Source organism: Neophocaena asiaeorientalis, unplaced genomic scaffold, assembly GCF_003031525.2.
Source record: "Neophocaena asiaeorientalis asiaeorientalis breed wild unplaced genomic scaffold, Neophocaena_asiaeorientalis_V1.1 scaffold264, whole genome shotgun sequence".
Lineage (NCBI taxonomy): Eukaryota > Metazoa > Chordata > Mammalia > Artiodactyla > Phocoenidae > Neophocaena > Neophocaena asiaeorientalis.
Window position 1 is genome coordinate 40,722 of NW_020185332.1, and position 18,897 is coordinate 59,618.

The 18,897-nt window shown below is 40.8% G+C and overlaps 1 protein-coding gene across 1 annotated transcript in view; it reads left to right on the forward strand.

Annotated features, from left to right (window-relative positions):
• The window catches only part of AAGAB (alpha and gamma adaptin binding protein), a gene marked incomplete at its 5' end in the record, with an annotated part of 48,059 nt that extends 31,690 nt beyond the window's left edge, over nucleotides 1-16,369 (forward strand). The window contains 5 exons of the mRNA XM_024735138.1: nucleotides 8,190-8,272; nucleotides 9,109-9,205; nucleotides 13,312-13,416; nucleotides 13,873-13,922; nucleotides 14,582-16,369. Coding sequence (XP_024590906.1) covers nucleotides 8,190-8,272; nucleotides 9,109-9,205; nucleotides 13,312-13,416; nucleotides 13,873-13,922; nucleotides 14,582-14,659 — 413 coding nt within the window. The remainder of the gene's footprint in view (nucleotides 1-8,189; nucleotides 8,273-9,108; nucleotides 9,206-13,311; nucleotides 13,417-13,872; nucleotides 13,923-14,581) is intronic.
• Nucleotides 16,370-18,897: the final 2,528 nt, after the last annotated feature.

The window sequence follows — 18,897 nt, forward strand, 5'->3', positions numbered from 1 at the left end:
GGTTGGTTCAGTCGGTTATGTAGGTTTCCTGGTGGAGGGGACTAGTGCCTGTGTGTTTTTGGGTGTCTGTGGCCTTATTATGATTTTAGGCAGCCTCTCTGCTAATGGGTGTGGTTGTGTTCCTGTCTTGCTTGTTGTTTGGCATAATTAAAATAAAAAATAATTATTAAGAAACAAATTTTTTAAAGTAAAAACAAAAAACAGACGGACAGAACCCTAGGACAAATGGTGAAAGAAAAGCTATACAGACAAAATCTCACACAGAAGCACATACATACTCACAAAAAGAGGAAAAGAGGAAAAAATAATCTATCTTGCTCCCAAAGTCCACCTCCTCAATTTGGGATGATTCGTTGTCTATTCAGGTATTCCACAGATGCAGGGTACCAAGTTGATTGTGGAGCTTTAACCCGCTGCTTCTGAGGCTACTGGGAGAAATTTCCCTTTGTCTTCTTTGTTCGCACAGCTCCTGGGGTTCAGCTTTGGGTTGGCCCCGCCTCTGCATGTAGCTCGCCTGAGGGCAACTGTTCTTCACTCATACAGGACGGGGTTAAAGGAGCCTCTGATTTGGGGCCTCTGGCTCACTCAGGCCGGGGGAGGAAGGGGTACGGAGTGCGAGGCGAGCCTGCGGCGGCAGAGGCCGGCATGATGTTTCGCCAGCCAGAGGCGCGCCGTGTGTTCTCCCGGGGGAGTTGTCCCTGGATCACGGGACCCTGGCAGTGGCGGGCTGCACAGGCTCCCAGGAGGGGAGGTGTGGCTAGTGACCTGTGCTTGCACACAGGCTTCTTGGTGGCGGCAGCAGCAACCTTAGCGTCCCATGCCGTCTCTGGGGTCCGGGCGGCTCGAGCCGTCTCTGTTATCTCCTTTAAGCAGCGCTCTTAATCCGCTCTTAATCCCTTCTCCTCGAGCACCTCCCTCGAGGAAACAAAGAGGCAAGAAAAAGTCTCGTTGTCTCTTTGGCAGCTCTAGACTTTTCCCGGACCCCCTCCTGGCTAGCCGTGGTGCACTAACCCCTTCAGGCTGTGTTCACGCCTCTAACCCCAGTCCTCTCCCTGGGATCTAAGCTCCGAAGCCGGAGCCTCAGCTCCCAGACCCCGCCCGCTCCGGCGGGGTCACCGCCCGCTTGGGCTGGTGAGTGCTGGTCGGCACCGATCCTCTGTGTGGGAATCTCTCTGCTTTGCACTCCACACCCCTGCTGCTGCGCTCTCCTCCGTGGCTCTCAGATTTGGTTTTAAGATCAAGGAAAAGAAGTTGATTAGTAGAAGTCCGATGACGTGTTTTGTTTTGTTTGAGATGAAGTTGTCACTCATTGTTTCACCTAGGAAGGTAGCATTATGCAGTGTCTTTGTTTCCTTCTTTAGAGTGTCAGTTTAACATTACCCCCACGCTGCCAGCCCCTACCCCAGGCTTTGTCACCTGAGCACTGGTGAGTACCACGGGGGGTTAGTTGGCTCTTGGGTGTTCAGTGGGTTTTTGTTTGGTTGGTTTTGGTTTTATTCTTTACAAATACCACCACTGAGAGAAGGGCCAGGAAGGGAAATTCTGTGGTCTTTTAGTATTTCTAATCAGTGAAGGAGTGATTAGACTAATCAAATATTGCAGGGTTGTGACATTGATCCCCAAGTGGTAAGCAGTAATTGTGGAGATTGGATTTCAAAAGTTCTGACAATTTACTTTCCGTTTATCTATTATAATATTTAATATCCAGTGATGCAGGTGGGTAAGGATTAAGTGGAATTAATAGTAGAAACAATTCTTTCTTATGGTAGTTTTCTATGCCTTCCCATTATAAATGAAAAGAATTGATCATCTGTTAATGTATGTTCCTCAGTATGTACTTGGTAACAAAGAACCATGGCAGAAATCCCAGATTTCATTTTAGGGAATCCTTTGCAACTGATGTACAGAGCATTGTCAAGAATTGAGTACCAAAACACAAGGTCTGTCTGGCTACCTGATACCTGGGCTACTTGCCTGAGAACGTAGATGGCTACTACCTTTAATATAATTTTTTTTTAAGAGAGAGCAAAAAAACAAAAGCAATGGTTAAATAAAAACTTGAATTTAATGTCACAGAAAATAAAACAACATCAAATTAGTGAACGGAAGAATGATTAATGAAGAAGGTTCTAGTGGGGTCTGTCTCTGCCTGGGTGATTTTTTTTTTTTAATAAATTTATTTATTGGCTGCATTGGGTCTTCGTTGCTGCGCGCAGGCTTTCTCTAGTTGTGGCAAACAGGGGCTACTCTTCATTGAGGTATGCGGGCTTCTCATTACCGTGGCTTCTGTTGTCACGGAGCACAGGTCTCTAGGTGCGTGGGCTTCAGTAGATGCAGCATGCGGGCTCTAGTTGTGGTGCTCGGGCTTAGTTGCTCCGCGACATGTGGGATCTTCCCGGACCAGGGCTCGAACCCATGTCCCGTGCATTGGCAGGCGGATTCTTAACCACTGTGCCACCAAGGAAGTCTCCTGCCTGGGTGATTTTGGGAAAATGGCATCATGTCTCTGGACTCCAGTTGCCTTACCTCTAGGATAGAGTAGAATTATATCAACATTACATTCTACAGAACTGGGTTCCTTGAGACAGAGTGAGTTGTTCCCATTTTTTTATCCTAGCACCTAATATTGTGGAACTGAAAAAATGATTTGAATAATCTCTGTCAGTTGTCTTACTGTGCATGTTGTGGTCAAAAATAAAATAAGTAAATACATATTCATTTTTAGGTAGAGTGCATAATTTGGAGGAGTGTGTGTTGTAAGAGCAGAAAGGGAAGGAGGAATTGTGAAAAATTAGAGAAGATGGAAGGCAATAAATGTATGGGTAAAATAATGAGACTTTGTTTTTTAAAAAATCACCCACAAAATTGTCCATAGGCAAACAAATGGTGGGGAATCACTTCAAATTAGTCACCACGAAGGCACTGCAGGCCTCCTTCTGTGGCCACCTTGCAAAACATTTTAGGTAGTCATTCTTTGGAATTATTTTTAGAGCTGGTTATGAACCACATAAGAAAAGTCATCTTTTTCTTCATGGTAAAGTTTTGTTTCGTTCACTCTCATTATTCCCCACACTTGGTTCTGAATGGTTTTTGACTTGATTGTAAACATTCCTTTGAGGATTTTCAAGAGGGTGCTTCAGGCTCTGGAGATAGTACTTACAGTGGAACCATTATTGGAATTAATGTAAAGCTTTCCTTTACAACTTTGGTAAAAAACAGTACTCATTCTGATGTTTTAATTCAGTTTGTTAAGAATTTGTGTGTATGCATGCACAGAAAAAAAGGATAGGAGGACATTTACCAAAGTATTAATTGACATCTTTGGTGATTTCGTTTTCTTCTTTATACTTTTCTCTATTTTCCAAATTTTATACAATGAACATATCATTTACAATCAGGAAAAAGGGCAAAAAAACATAGTCTGGTTACTTTCTGGTCACCAGAAAGTTCATTATATGTTCAAGTATTGGCAGAGACAGTTCTTGACTTGTGAGCACGTGTCCCAGGTGTCAGAGGGAGAGCAGAGGTTCACTTTTCTGAATCCAAAGCTAATGATGGAGCCAGATTTAGTGCTTAATCCTATTTTCCTAAAGAAGCACTGTTTTTAATAATATACTTTAAAGTTTTACCTTTTTCAAGCAGTAGTTTAGTAAAAGAGAATAGATTGGTTCTAATTCTTTTGTGATTTTAAAAACATTTCATTTCCATTTGTCAAACAGAAGTGGAATGTGAGATAAAATATGCTTATTTTCCAACCTTCTCTAATGCTTGCAGTCTCTGTCTGACAGTCATGTCAGGCTGTCAGCAGATATCTCAGCATCCCCCCTGTACACTTAGCACTGTGCTGGGAGCTGAGGAAGGTGGAAGAACCCTTAGCTCCTGTCTCTGTCTGCAAGGAGTTTATAATATAGTTTAGGATGGCAGATAGACTCAAGATAAGTATTTATACTAGCACAGTAAGGACAACAAGGCAAATGGCACTGAGGGAGCTGAAATCATCTAGAGAAGTTTCCCAGCGTAAGGGGAGGATATTTGTAATGCTGACAGGAGGTAAAGGTAGAATCTTAAATGCTTTTATTATTTTTCCATTGAAAAATCCTTCCAAGAAATGACTTAAAACCTGAGCGTTATAGCCCCAAATTTCCTGTCCTAATTAGATCTATATCAGTGGTTCTCAACTGGGGGCAGTTTTGCCCCCCTCTCCCCAGCGGACATTGGCAGTGCTATAGGCATTTGGTAGTATAGGTGGGGATGTACAGGACGCCCCCTTGCCCCTCATCCCCATACACACTCAAATGTCTGTAGTGCTGAATTTGAGAAACCCTTGTCTACATACACTTGAGGGACAGTGAAGGGACACTGGGGCCTAACCACCTGTCTGCCACTAGTTTTATGTGACCAGTGCCTCCAGGAGTTATGGGGGCTGGGCTGGGATAAATTAATGAGAGGCATTGAAGTGGCATATGATTAATTATTCAGTCCTCAGCTGTTCATCTTAGTTCAGTTGAAATCAGTCTAAACCAGGCAAGTAATGAAGGATTACTGACAAAAGAGAACTATATGAATAAAAAGATATCTTTTTGCACTTAATCCAAGTTTGTGTTGTCATATTCAGTATTTGTATATCAAGCATTGAATGTCTCTTTGCTCTTTATATGATACCTGTGAGCTTAATGGAAATTAATTAGAATCAGAGAGTTCTGGATTTCACGTTCAGGTTCTAGCTATGTGACTTTGAACAAGTTAACCTAATCTCTTCGAGTTATACTTTACTCTGTAAAAAATATAATAAATCCTCTGCAGCAGAAGATAAATAAGTGTGCCTTTAGATTTGTAAAGAGATAACCAAATATTTCATATATTTCAAGTTTTCTTGAAACTTCCTATTGAAAAATAAAATAAAAGCTCCTCCACAAGGCTTGAGAATTTCCCATTGCTAACCTTTATTCTAGAGGCTATGGTTTTGTTTCTGACACTTCCTGGAAGAATTTTATGCAAATGACCGGTACTGAATTAGTGTTTTTAGAACCAGAGTTTAGTATACTTACTATTCCTTCTAGAATAACTTATTTTACATCACTTAACAACTTCTCCTTTCTGTGGCTCTGAAGTTCCAGAAGAATCAGCTGAGTAGGTAGATTAATTTATTCCTTCCTAGTGTAGTATTTTGAGGTATCAATAAAACCAGAGATGCTAAAGCCAGTTTCAACAACTATCTGCTAAAAGAATAAATCCTTCTTAATGGGGATGACATTTCCATGCCCTGAATCCTGGGGAGGAAAATCTGGCAAACAAGAAAATATTCAGGTAATTCTTTTCTGTGAGGACAATAGTGTTACAGTGGGTGCACATGGGCAGAATTTTGCTAAACATTGAACTAGGGAGAATGGAGAGTTTCTTTAAAACCGTAGGTGTATAAAACATCCAGGTTTTTCTTAGCAACATTAATGTGCGAGCAATCTGCTTTAGATAAACAAAAATGAATTGCTTTTCTAATTGTGAAAATTTATGTGTCTCTAACTTCCCTAAAATATAAGCAGTGGTCAAAAAGAGTCATGTACCACAGTGTTCATTGCAGCTCTATTTACAATAGCCGGGACATGGAAGCGACCTAAGTGTCCATCGACAGATGAATGGATGAAGAAGATGTGGCACATATATACAATGGAATATTACTCAGCGATAAAAAGAAACGCAACTGAGTTATTTGTAGTGAGGTGAATGGACGTAGAGTCTGTCATAATATATATATAAGCAGTGGAACAGAGTGAACTCACATTAGCTGACTAAATTCTCCATTGTTTATAAGAAAATACTGAGCAAAAGTTCTTCCAGCTTTCATTAACCTGAAACCTGATTATAAACTCATAGTCATCTGTGGACCTTAAAAGGATTCTGGCATTTAAGGTTCTTTTTTTTCTATTAAGTAATTTAAAATACCTAATTCAGAGCTAACTATCAAGCTAAAGAATGCCATTTTACTTTATAAAATCACAAATATCTAAAGCAGAAAGGACCTTAACAACCATGTCTAGCAACCCTCTTCTTTTTACAGATCAGAGGATTGAGGCACAGAAAGATTGATTGACTTATCCAAGGTCATAAAGGTGGGCAGAGCCAGGAGTGGAATCCAGGTTTTCTGACCACTAGCCCAGTCTTCTTCCCACTATTTGGACTTTTCCATAATTTTATTCATTATTAGAATTGAGACATTCAGGGTTTTTTTTTATTGTGGTAAAATACACATAGCATTTAATCATTAAACGTTTAAAAATCTCTTTAAATAGGCAAACACATGAATATGGAGGAAACACATGATTATGGAACAAAAATCAAAAGGTACACAAAGGTTTATGGTATACGGTTACTAGTTCAGCTCCCTCTCACTCCTGTCCATCCCAGATCCCCTTCTTGGAGGCAGCCACTGTAAATAATGAGGCATTTTAAATAGACCATTTTGGTCTAATAACGTGTCTAAACTGACATTGTATTGTATTATTCTTCAGGGATTGCAGTTTGGCCTGCCAAGTTTAGGTAATGCCCAACAAAGGAAAAACATAAGCCATGGAATTGGAATATGGAGAGAGATTTGTGAACTGATTTGAAAATTACCCACAGTCCAAGTTATTTCCAGTAATAGAAGTGAGGGCTCTCTTGCATCAGTACTCTCTTACTCAAATAATGCCCTTTGTACAAAGAGCCCAAAGTATTTTATAAGAGCTCTCATGTATCCTCATGACATGTAAAAGCCCTGAGTATTGTATAAGTGCATGCAACTGCGTTAGAGTCTATAGCACATTGGCCACAAGAAAGAATTATGTTGATGTTTGAATAAACACCCCAGGCTCTGTGAAACCATCAGTGTGGGACGTCACATGGATCTGCTTCTCTCAGCTTCTGAGCCTCCATGGCCTACCTGATAAAACAGCCCCTGGTTCTTGGATGGGGTGCATCCAGGCATTGGGGCTGGAGAGTTCCTCACAGACTGGACAGGTTGGCTGAAGGAGTGATAGGGGGCTCCAGGAGTACATGTGTGCCTTTGGTTGTGGAGCAGGAAAAGCAGCAGGGCAGCAGCAGGCTCTTGGTACCGCCCAGTGCCTTTGTAGCCTTAGAGCACAGGTGCTGACTCTGGTAGATAGCCACGTGCAGTAGGTAGGCGACTGCCCACCTGGTGAGAGGTCAGCCTGGGAAAAGCTGCAGGCCCAGACCCCACATGCCACAGTCGGGCTTCCTCCCGGTTTAAAAGGCAAATCTCCCCAAGTGAAAGGGAAGAAGAGGTTATCTTCTGCAATTGGTTATCCTTCTGTGATACTTTGTGTGACTATCTGACAACAGATTTCACCTGGCAAGGGAGAGGACCTAGGAGGTCTGTAGGTTGTTTTGAAGACAGATGAGAATGGGTCCAGGGAAGCTATAGGGAGAGGAAAGGCAAGGTGGGAAGAAGTTGTCTTCCTGAGAGAGCAGTTCTTTGACTTCTGTACCACTAGACTTGAATTGTGGGTTTCACATTCTACTCTCAGGCAGTGTTTTTTTGTTGTTGTTTGGTTTTTGTTTTTTTTCCAATTTTCCTGATCCTAAGGACGCTCCTGGAGTACTTGCTAAAAGTTCAAATTCCTTGGCCTCTGTTCCATAGATGACGCCTCAGTCTGAAGTTGGGTCCTTGAATACTGGGTAATTTTAATAAGCGTCCAGGTGATTCTGGGGAACGCTGTCAGATCAGGACTGGGTTCTGATATTTTGCTCTAGATTTGCCCTCCATTATAAATATAAATATCAGAAGTATTGGGAACCTTAAGTGCATAAACAGAGCTTTATTTCAGGAAAGCGTGAATGTTCATTTCACCTGATAATAATGCCTTGGTATTGATTCTTTTTAATGTTTTTTAATTGTTTAAAGCACTGAAGTATTAGTTCATAGTAACTATTAAAACATCAGTTCTGTTAATCTTTGCAAACAGAACTACTGAATGGCCTTTTGTTTGTTGTAATGGCCCTGCCATATATTTGACCTGGATTAATACTATGTGATTTAAAGTTACCTGGAATTTAGAGTTTTGTAATTGATAGCAACTGTTTTTTATAGTTAGAACTTTTATAATGAGGAAATAACTATTATTTCATCATCACAGTCATTTTAACAGTTTTAAATGTAAATTAAAAATTTCAGTGATTGTATTTTTTCTTTTCAGATAGGAACCAAGGCTTTAACCTTCTCAGCTCATTGGCTGGAGCAAACCATAGCACTGGATCAGCAGAGACCTGCCACTCAGAGGTAGAGATTTTTCCTGGATGTTTTCTCTTTGGCTTTAATTTCTACTCGTCATTATGAATCTTTACACCATTCATCATTTTCTCCTTTCCATTTAAGAAGTGGCAGAGAATATTAGCAATAGATAAAAGGAGAACCTAAAACAGCCCTCTTTATGCCTGCTAGCCGTTAAGGGCAGGCTAGTTCAGCATTAAAGCAGTAAGCCCTTTCAAGATGTTTGCAATTTGGGCTGTTCCATGTGTTTTTGCTAGAGTGCTTTTAAAAATGTGCTAGGATTTCCTTTAGGCATAAAGTTGCCCCAAAATCTTTAAATATAAAATAAAATTAATGGTTCTTTTTAAGTACTTCCTGTGTCCTGTACAATCTGAGGCAAGGTCCTTGCCCTTGATGAGCTTAAATAGGCTGATTTCAGCCCTCTGTCCTTAAGGACTTTGGTCCAGGTCTGCCTTGGTTGGCAGGTTGGAACCACGAACACATTACGTAGTGCCACATTGTCTTTCTGGGACCTTCTTCCTCAGTCTCTGAGCTGTTTATGATAGGATCTTATACATTTTCAGATTTTGAATAAAACATGATCTTAAAGCAAACAGTATATTTTAATAGTCAATAGCAAAATCATAATACTTTTTAATTTTTCCTTGAGGAGAAACACTGCTGAATTAGTGAATTTTTACCCTTTTGTTTAATGTGACCTTGATCCTTCTTCCATCTCTCTTTGTGTCTTGCTCCTATTACTGCTTCTCCAAAGCTAACCAGTGGGTGGAAGTGTGAGCCTTTTTGGATTTAGTTCGGAAGCAACCTCCTGTTAAATTGTTACTTGTGTGTATTTTCCTCACCAGCAGCCCCAGTTGCCAGCAGCAGAGAGGACTGAACCCCTCTTGGATAATCGAGGTGGTGCATCTAATACAACAGACACTCAGGTCGATAGCATCGCGGGTAAGCACCTCTCTGGCTGCTAAGTGACAGCTCTGTGGAACTTGCAGTAGCCCATGTATCGGGGTATAAATCATCCAAGGGGAAATTGACTTTAAATGAGGACGAGGGAAGGAAGTTGATAGTGCACCCCAAATGAATGTTAGCCTTGTGGACGGCTGTCAGAAAAAGGAGGGAGAGTAAATACATTACAAATTGTGGGCACCATTGTCCTGCTGATTCTGTCAGCAGGATCGTGATTACGATCATCTTAGCTAGAACAGACAGAACCAGGTGGTGAAACAGCTTTATATCTCCATATTACACAGTTTTTTCATAGTATTTCACAGTAGTCAGAATTGATGGTAACAAGAATAATACAGCTTTATAAGCCCTCCCATATCTTTTTAAAATTCTTTTATGTCCACATTCTCATTTGGTAATGAAGTTTGGCAGAGAAGTTATTTTACAGAGATGAAGATGAGGCCCAGAGCAGTTTAATAACTTGTCCAAGGGCACCTAACAAGAAGGTCCTAGAGCTGAAACTGGAATCCAGTTTGCTGCCCCAAATCCAGAAAGCCAAGGAGTGTAGTTAACTATAAACGTTCTTTTGTCAGGGAGCTACTGAAGTCACTACTTCTTTTTATGCCACAGAGGGCCCATGTGCAGTAATAAGTTTTAAAAGCTTTTTTTTTTCTGTTTGTAAGATAATCCATGTAGAAAACTTAAATGATTGGTTATAGAAACATATTAAGAAGGAAAAATTGGTGTATAATTTCTCTCTAGTTTATTCAACCTCATCCTCTCCGTTGAACCCTTCATATTAGCTTCTAAACCTGCTAAAAATCTCTGCCATGAAAACAAACCATTGACCACACTGAAGGAGGTGGGGAAAATAACTAACTTAAAGAATTTGGGAAAATGGTATTCCGACTGGATACCATGAGGCCAAAACCAAAAAGAAATGAACAGAAATCCTGCACTCTGTTTAATAAATTTGATTCTTACAGGGGTGTGGGTTTGAAATTCTGAATATTTATATGTAATATATTTTATATATATTACAGTTGAAAGAATAAGAAAATATAGCATAGATAATGAGAGCTAGGTTTCTCACTGTCAGAGAAAGAAGTTACAAATAAGGAAAGGGGAAGGCTGGGATGAACCCTTTGGTACTGAACTAGAATTGAAGGTATCAGTATGAACTCTTGGGTTTTAAAATATAGTTAGAGCAGTAGAGAAATAAATATAGATATGTGTATGCATGTGTAAATACATATATATATTTCCTAGCTCTGTCCACTGGGAGGACCTAGAAGCAACAGTAATAGCAGTGGACATATTTAGTACTTAGATCTTGGTTTCTAAATACTATTCTCCAAGAAAAGGTACCAGGGCTACTTGGAGAAGTGGTTGATTCAGGGCTGGGGCAGGAAAAATGTAGGATGAACGTGGAGCATCATGGTGCCAGAAAGTAAAGAAGTGCTCAAGAAAAGAATGGGGGCATGTTGAAAGGGCACAGGAACCAACCTGCAAGAGCTTCCAATGGCTAAAGCTGGAACAATTTGACCAGCAAAGTAAATTAACATAGTATTGGGCTGTAACCCATAGAATAAAATAAATATCCATGAATCCATACTAATTTAAATAAATAATTGAATAAATGCATAACTGGAAAAGAAAAGGCTGCTCCTCCTTACAGAAGAATTCCAATTAATACATGTAGACATTGTGAGGGAAATAGAAAATTACCCTTAGCCACACACCACAGTAATAGTTGTCGCAGGCAAGATCCACTGATGAATGGTGAAATTAGTAGATGAAAGTTTAAGAAGAAACACGACATTTCCATAGTCAAAAAGTATCTTTCCCAAGTTATTTATTACAAAGGGGAAAATAGTAACTTTATACTGGAAAAACCTGGCAGATACCACTTTAAGTGATGAAGGTTACATCACCAGTAACAGGACATATTGACATCATCTCCCTCCAAAATGATGCACTGAAAGGGCACTCACTTCTGTGGTGTTCCTGCCAAAGGTCCGTAACCTCAATCTAATAATAAGAAAACATCAGACAAACCCAAATTGAGGGATATTATACAAACTAACTGGCCAGTACTCTTTAGAAGTGTCAAAATCATGAAAGACCAGGCAGGACTTAGGAACTGTCACAAATTGGAGAAGACTAAGGAGATTTGACCACTAAATTCTGTGTAGAATCCTGAATTGGATCCTGGAACAGAAAAAAGGATATTAGTGGAAAAACTGATGAAGGTTGAATGAAGTCTGTAGTTTAGTCAGTAGCATTGTTCCATTATTAACTTTGTGATGTTTATAATAGTACCATGGTTATATAAGATGTTAACACTGAGGGAGGGTGGGGGAAGGGCATATCGGAAGGCTCTGTACCATTTTTGCAACTTTTTTGTAAGACTACAGTTATTTCAAAATTCTTTAAAAAGACAAAACCAACCAAACAAAAGTAAAACACTTCCTCAACCCCACATCTCCCTCCTCTCTTTACTTATTTCCATTCCTCAGTTCATTGCCATCTAGCTCTTGCTCCCATTTTCCATGAAAACAGCTCACCAACGACTTCCATGCCACTCAATCTAATAGATGTCCTCCAGTCCCCATCTTGACCTCTTGGCGGCATTCAGTATTATGAATCAGTCCCTTTCTGAAACATTATCTTCTCTTGACTCACCCAACACATCTCCTGATGTTCTTCCTACCTCTCTGATGATTCCTTCTCTTGCTTTGGAAGATTACACTCCTTTACCCAGCCTTTAAGTATCGCCATTCCTCAATGTTCCATCTAAACTCCTCTTCCAAACCTGTATTTAAGCATGAAGTGATTCTGTCCACATCCACAGTTCCGGTATCATGTATACAGATTAATCACAAATTTTTTATCTCTAGCCCTATATACCATCTGCCACCATGGCATGCCCATTGAACTAAAGCAAATTTATTAACCAAATGCATCTTTAACATCAAATTATCTGTATGGCATTGTAGTATATGTAAAGAATTATCATCCTTGTGTTCAAGGAGCTTATAGTCTAAAAATGCAGAGACAGGCCTTGTAATGTAATGTAATGGGTAAAGTCATGGGCTTGGAATCCTGGACAACTGGGTTCAGATCATGGCTCTACCACTAGTAGTGAGATGACCTTGAGTAAGTTATTTAGCATCCGTGGGCCTTAGTTTCCCCTTCTATAAAATAGGGGTGACATCTTTCCTCACATCGCTGTTGCAAAAATGAAATGGAATCGTATAAGTTAACGCACTCAGTGGTGGGGACAAAGCAAACTCTCTCTTACTGTAGTATTTGTTATAGTAACAGTAGACAGATGCTAGCATACAGAGTAGTGTATGCCAGTGCCAAGACAGCTCTATAAACACTAAGTGTGGGACAAATCCTAAGGAAGGAGACCTGTGAGCTGGGACGGTCAGGGAAGACATCCTAGAGGTGACTGGCCTGGAATGGAGGCTGAGTGAAAATTCTGATTAAAAACTAAGTTTGATAAAGAAGCCACATGCCGAGGTAGAAATAGTAAAGGATTTGTGGTAAGAAAAAGGAATTTAAATTGGCTCTACCTCTGAATGGCTGTAATTTTAGCTGAATTTAGCAAATTCAGCTTGCTTCATGTGTAAATTGTGGACAGTGGTATCTGTCCTAACCACCTTATATGGTTGTCAATAACAGATGTGAAAATATTTGTTGACCAGTAAAATATGGTATAAATTTCAGGCATTTATTGAATCTGTGGACCTTAGTGCAGGGCATGACCTTTAGAATTGGAAACATGTAAGTCTGAATCCAAGGTCACACTTATTAGCTGTGACCTTGAGCAAGGTCACTTGATCTCTGAGCTCTAGTTTTCTCTAGAAAAGTGGAAACAGAATTCCTTGCCTCGTTACAGTGTTTTACGGATAAAATGAGTTACTCTTCATTTGTGAGGGCCCACTACCAGCCAAGCAGGGTGCAGCACTATGAGCTGTACAGCTGGTCCCCAGTGGGCACGCACTCAGTGGTAACTTTCATCAAAGCCAGATTGATTGCTTTTGGATTCTGTGTATTTAGCACGTACATAAATAATGTGTGGCGAATCCTTATTTCAGATCCCACGTTAGACCTGGATATTCAAGAACTAGCCAGTCTTACTACAGGTGGAGGAGATTTGGAGAATTTTGAAAGACTATTTTCAAAGTTAAAAGAAATGAAAGGTAATCGGATCCATTGTGTCTAACAGATTCCCATATTGATGCTCTTCTATTTTATATAGTAGGATTTTACTTTGTAACTGCTGATTGCATTCCATGCTCTGGCCTCATCTGAGAAACTTGGGTACTGGAGGACTGTGCCATCCTCTGTTAGTAAAAATTTCCTTGGGAAAATTTTCCTCTTTCTTCATTCTTTTTCCTCTTACTTTCCCTTCTTTTGCCTGTCTCTGTTTCTTTCAGTGTGTCTCATTAACATGGAATCAGTAAGATCCCTACCAATTTACTCACATCATTCTCATCTGGAAAATTTGGAAGACTTAAACTTCCTAACAGCTATAATGACTACACCATAAATGTGTCTGTGAAACCCATTTCCCATCTTCTAGTGTTAGAACATCCCTGCATTCCAGATTGTCCTGTGCTATTAGATGAATTTCTTAAGATATATTTTCCCCCTAGACAAGGCTGCGACGCTTCCTCACGAGCAAAGAAAGTTGCATGCAGAAAAGGTGAGAAAATCAGTCAGGTATTTATTGAGTACCTACAGCAGGTCCAGTGCTATAAGAATGGTATATCACACTTGTTTACTTCTAAAGTATCTTCCTGTGAACTTTTTGTTGGATATTAACTTATAACTAATTGAATATTTACCCAGTAGTAACATAGTTGCTGCAGTCAAACCAAGATTTTCCAATGTATGTTGAGTGACGTGGAACATTGAGACTCAGGATGTTTGCCTTCTTAGCTGTTAGGCTGGAAAACGCTTAGTTATTTGGTTTGGTTTGGTTTGGTTTGGTTATTACCAACACAACACGTTCTTGGCAGGAAATGTATATGGTTTATGGTATTCCATTGTATGAATGTGTCATAATTTATTTATCCAGTTTCCCTTTTGGACATTTAGGTCATGTGCCTTTTTTTTTCTTCTGTAGTGAAGCTGTGTGTATCCTTATACATCACCTGTGTAAACAGCTCTGATTATATCCTCAGTAAAAAGTCTAGGAGTAGAAGTCATGGGTCAGGGTGTTCAGGGGGTTTTGATAGATGTTGTCAGAGCGCTGGAGGGCAGGGTGTAGAATTTTAAGTCTTAATCAGTTCTGTGTATAACATATGAAACGAGCTGAAATTCAGTTGTTGCCTACAGTTTGTTGCTTGCTTCTCTCCACAGGTGGCCAAAGCTTTCTGGATGGCAATTGGGGGAGACAGAGATGAAATTGAAGGCCTTTCATCTGATGAAGAACACTAAATTATTCATGCTAGGGCTTGACTACCAAAGACCCTAGCTCCCTCTACCTGAGATACTTCCCTACTCAACCCAGTCATCTTTTGCTGAGCTCCCCATCATCATGTTGGCCGCCTGACTTGTTTATAGGCTCCCGTGAATTTTAGTTTTTAGTAGGGGGTAAAGCAGGAATCTCTCCTCCCTCAGAATATCGTGGGGGAGTGAGAATGACAATAAGGAGTGAGGAATTCTCAAATACACTTTTTTGCTCTAGGAACAGGGGTAGGATGAGGCTCAAAGGCCTGTGTGATATGACCAAGTTGAAGGCGAAGAACCACCAAGCCATTCCTAGTCAGTCTTCTAAGCAGCGTTCCCCGCGTTAACACTTGATCACTGCAGATCGGGAGCTTGTGCCACCTTTCCTGGGTTCTGGATTCTTTCTGTCAAGGAACTTGCTGCTCTGAGGTTTGATACTTTTGATGGGAGGAAAGATTTAATCTGTGCTGTACTATAGGCTATGTGCCAAAGCCACTGCCCCTCAGGTTAGTCTCTAGCTAAAAAAAAAAAAAAAAAATGCATCTGGGCATTTCATTTGAAATACAGTATCTGAGTTCATGCTGGAAAGTATTGAGAAACATTGTGAATTTTTAGACTGTAGTAAATGCTGCAAGGGTTTCCCACTCTGGTAGGGATAAAATAAACCCTCCTCTACCAAGTTGTGGGTCTGTCGGTATGCGTGTGTAAGAGAGAGAAGCTTAAGGAATTCCCTCTATAGGCCACTGAAACAGTATGATCATATCCTGAGACTTTTGTATTAGTGTTACCGTGGAGAAAGTTTTCTTTCTTAGAGTTCGCTACTTGAGATGGCAGAGCTGTGTTGTCACAACTCATACCCTCAAAACAAGGCAAGTTTCCTTTTCTTTCTGAAAGCCAGAGATCACTGCCAAAATAGTAACACTAAGGAGTGGGCGTGGTGGGAAAGGATATGAAATGTTAGGCAGTGAATCCCTGAGTACCTTGTGTTACTTCCAGGGCTGGGTGGGTCAGCTCTAGGGGAACTGATCACCAAGGGGAAAGTTTCTAGAGGAAGAGTGGGAAATAGAGCAAATGTAATCCTTATTTCTGTTTTCGTAGGCACTTTGTAATGCATGTCATGAGCCTTTACTGTGGTAGTCACTGCCATGGCTCTAAACTGGCTCAGGGCACATGGCCTGAGAACTGCTGCTGGCCTAGTGTGGGTAGGAACCTCTTAGGTCACCAGCAGAAACAAGTTTCAGACACCTTTGTGCAACACCTTCTAAGCACTGCAGAACCTGAAAGATGGCAGAATGACTGGAATGCTCCAGGTTCCGGGCCAGGGTGACTGCAGGAGGGAAGGTTTCAGTGATTGGAGCCATTCCAGGGAACATTGGAGGCTATCTTTGCCTGATACTTTTTTCTTTTTCTTTCTTTTCTTTTTTCTTTTCACTATTCTGAAGGTCTTTGAGACTGTAGTTTACCATCATTCCATCAGTGTTTCTTTGAGGTAACTGCATCAGCCATTGACTGGGAATATAAGGGAAGCTGGCCCTGGGGTTGCAAGATGAAAGGTGGAACATATTTTTCTTAAAACATGAAAGGTTTCAGAAAATACGTTAGGTCACGTGGTTAGGGAAAACAAACTAGAAAAAGCTGTGAACTTGATTTTGTGGATTAAACAAAGCCAGGTGATTAAAATGTGATTTAATTTATAAAGTCTGCTTATGTGTATTTTTATGATTTTGTTGGTTTTTTTTGGGGGGTGGGGGTGGGGAAGCCTTCCTTTATTGGATAAGGCATAAACAGCAAATAATCTAAGAGTTTGTCAAACTCACTCTTTTAGAATCCACCATCTAAATGTATAATATCAAGTCATGTTTTCAAGATCTCAGCTATCTGGGGGTATTGGCCCCTTCTAGGGGAGATGTGAGATTAAAGTGTCCAGTGGTATCTACTAAAGGCCCATTTTAAGAAGAGTGATCATGAGCTAATAGTGTAATAAAAATTGCATTCTATCTAAAGTGACCTGTGTACATGCCACCATAAGTTATTATGGACTGGCCATCTGGGATTTAAAACAAGAACCTCGGCTTTTTTTTTCCTTAAGCATTTTTCTATTTGTGTAACACGGTGTCTGGCACATAGTGGGCACTTAAAGCTGGTTTGGACTTGCATTCAATAGTTTTGATGAACATGATCCTAAAGTTTTAAGGTCCATGAGTGTTGGGAGGTAGGGAGAGACAAGAATAAACTTTTTATTTCCCTGAGAAAATCATATGTTATGTAATAATTTTAGAGTGATGAAGACATAGATATTTTTATAATTTTAAGATATGTTATCCTGCCAGAATATGAGAAGATTGACAGAACCAGTTTGCTTGCTCTCTTTTTATAGAACTTGGCCACATCTAATTCAGAGAAGCTGGAGATTCAGGGATGCTAGACTTAGATGGCTGAGTAATATGGGATGTGGTTCAAGGCCCATAGAGCGTGTCAAGCCATTACTGCAAACTACTTATAACAAAGGAAATGTGATCTGTTGCTAACTTCATGTTCCCACCATGGAGAGGTGAGGATAAACATTTTTGCCGTGGCCTGTCAGATTCCCTTAACCTTGGGTCAGTCTCTTGACAGTGGCCATCGAGAGAGCACGTGGAGTGCCCCTTGCCCTGCCTTGGCCTGCCGTGGAAAAACAGTCTTTGAAGAATCACTGTCTAAGGGTAAGATGAGAGCTCCCTGAACTATTCTGAGCTGGAGCGTTTGCTGATACAAAGTTAAATTTAGCCAACATGTGTCCAGTGTGGTCAGCGGTTTGATTCATTGAACGTTCTGACTGATGGAGACCGAGAATGCTGGATGAGTTAAGAGCTGCCTTTCACCCCCGACCCAAAAAACTTTCAAATAGGCAAGACAGTTTAGCTACAGCATTCTATCATTAAATACCCATCTCATAGAGGACTGTAGGAGGAGAAAGTGTGAAAAATCAGGTCAAGTGTACCCCCTTAGTACAAGATTTAAAAACAACACCGTAACAGTTAACTTGCCCATAATTTGTACGTTCCTAAAAGCATCATGCTCACAGGGCAGGGCAGAGTTCTAGTTTTGACTTAGATTCCACTTGGGGTTTAGTTTAGTGATCCATCCTTGCCCCTTTGGCACGTAAGCTCTTGCAGAAAGGGTCTTAGACGTTTTCTAAGTTTTATGTTTTGGGCATCACCTGTGCCTGTTATTAACATCACCAGCCTTGCTCCTAACGTAGGTGTCTTTATTCAGAGGTAAGTGTGTGCTACAGTTCCTCTAGTATAGGAAGTATCTTTCTCGATTCTGAGGTGTTTCTTTGATTTGCAGAATGAAGAATTGAAAAGAGGTAATAGCAACAGCGTGATCTTTTGTTGAACACTACTGAGCCCTGGTCCAGCTCTAAATGATGTGCTGTTCTACTTTGTTTCCTGTTGGAAAAGTATTGATTCAAAACCTGGACCTACTGGTTACAACTAACTGCATCTTTAGAACACAGGTTTGGGAAGAAAACATTTTTTTTCCTCTAAAATCCTTTTTTATCCGTGTATATGTTGATAGGCTCAAATACTTGATCCTCACAGCTGTAAATCTGCGAGGCATAAGTGGGTCACAGAAAGCCTCCCGGGTTCTCTCCTGTGAAGCATGTGACCAACCACTGCCTCTCCCTCTTCTCTTATCGACCAGGTGGCTTTAATGCTACAAAATGTAGGCTGAGTGAGGCCTGGGGTAGGAACTTTATGGAAACAGCAGCATAATTTAGGAGAGAAGAGTCTGTTCCTTTGAAGCCCAAGGACATGGTCCGCATCAATCCTGTTGTTCCAGGAAATCTCAGGAAGTCATTAATGGTGTTAGAAGGCCTCAAACTTGAAGTTAAGGACGAGCAACTGCAACCTGTTCCTTTATCCTGATGAGAGCTGAAGCAAGGACTCAGTGCAGCCAGCACTGGCTGGGACCCTTCTTGGTGACAGACTGCGCTGGCCGTGGCCGAACCTGCAGACTTGGGTAAGGACGTGGGTTCTCTTCCCTAGCAGCTCATTGTCTAACTCAGGTGGCAGAAGGGGGCGAGCAAAGTGAGGCTACAAAAGGTCGAATGCTGGGCAGGATGTGAAGCGTGCTGTGTCCAGCCTTAATTGCTGTGGAAGGAGAGAGCCGAGTGGGTTGGGAAGAGCATGGTGTGCATCTTGGAGCAGTGGTTCTCAATCATGAGCCCATGTCGGAATCAC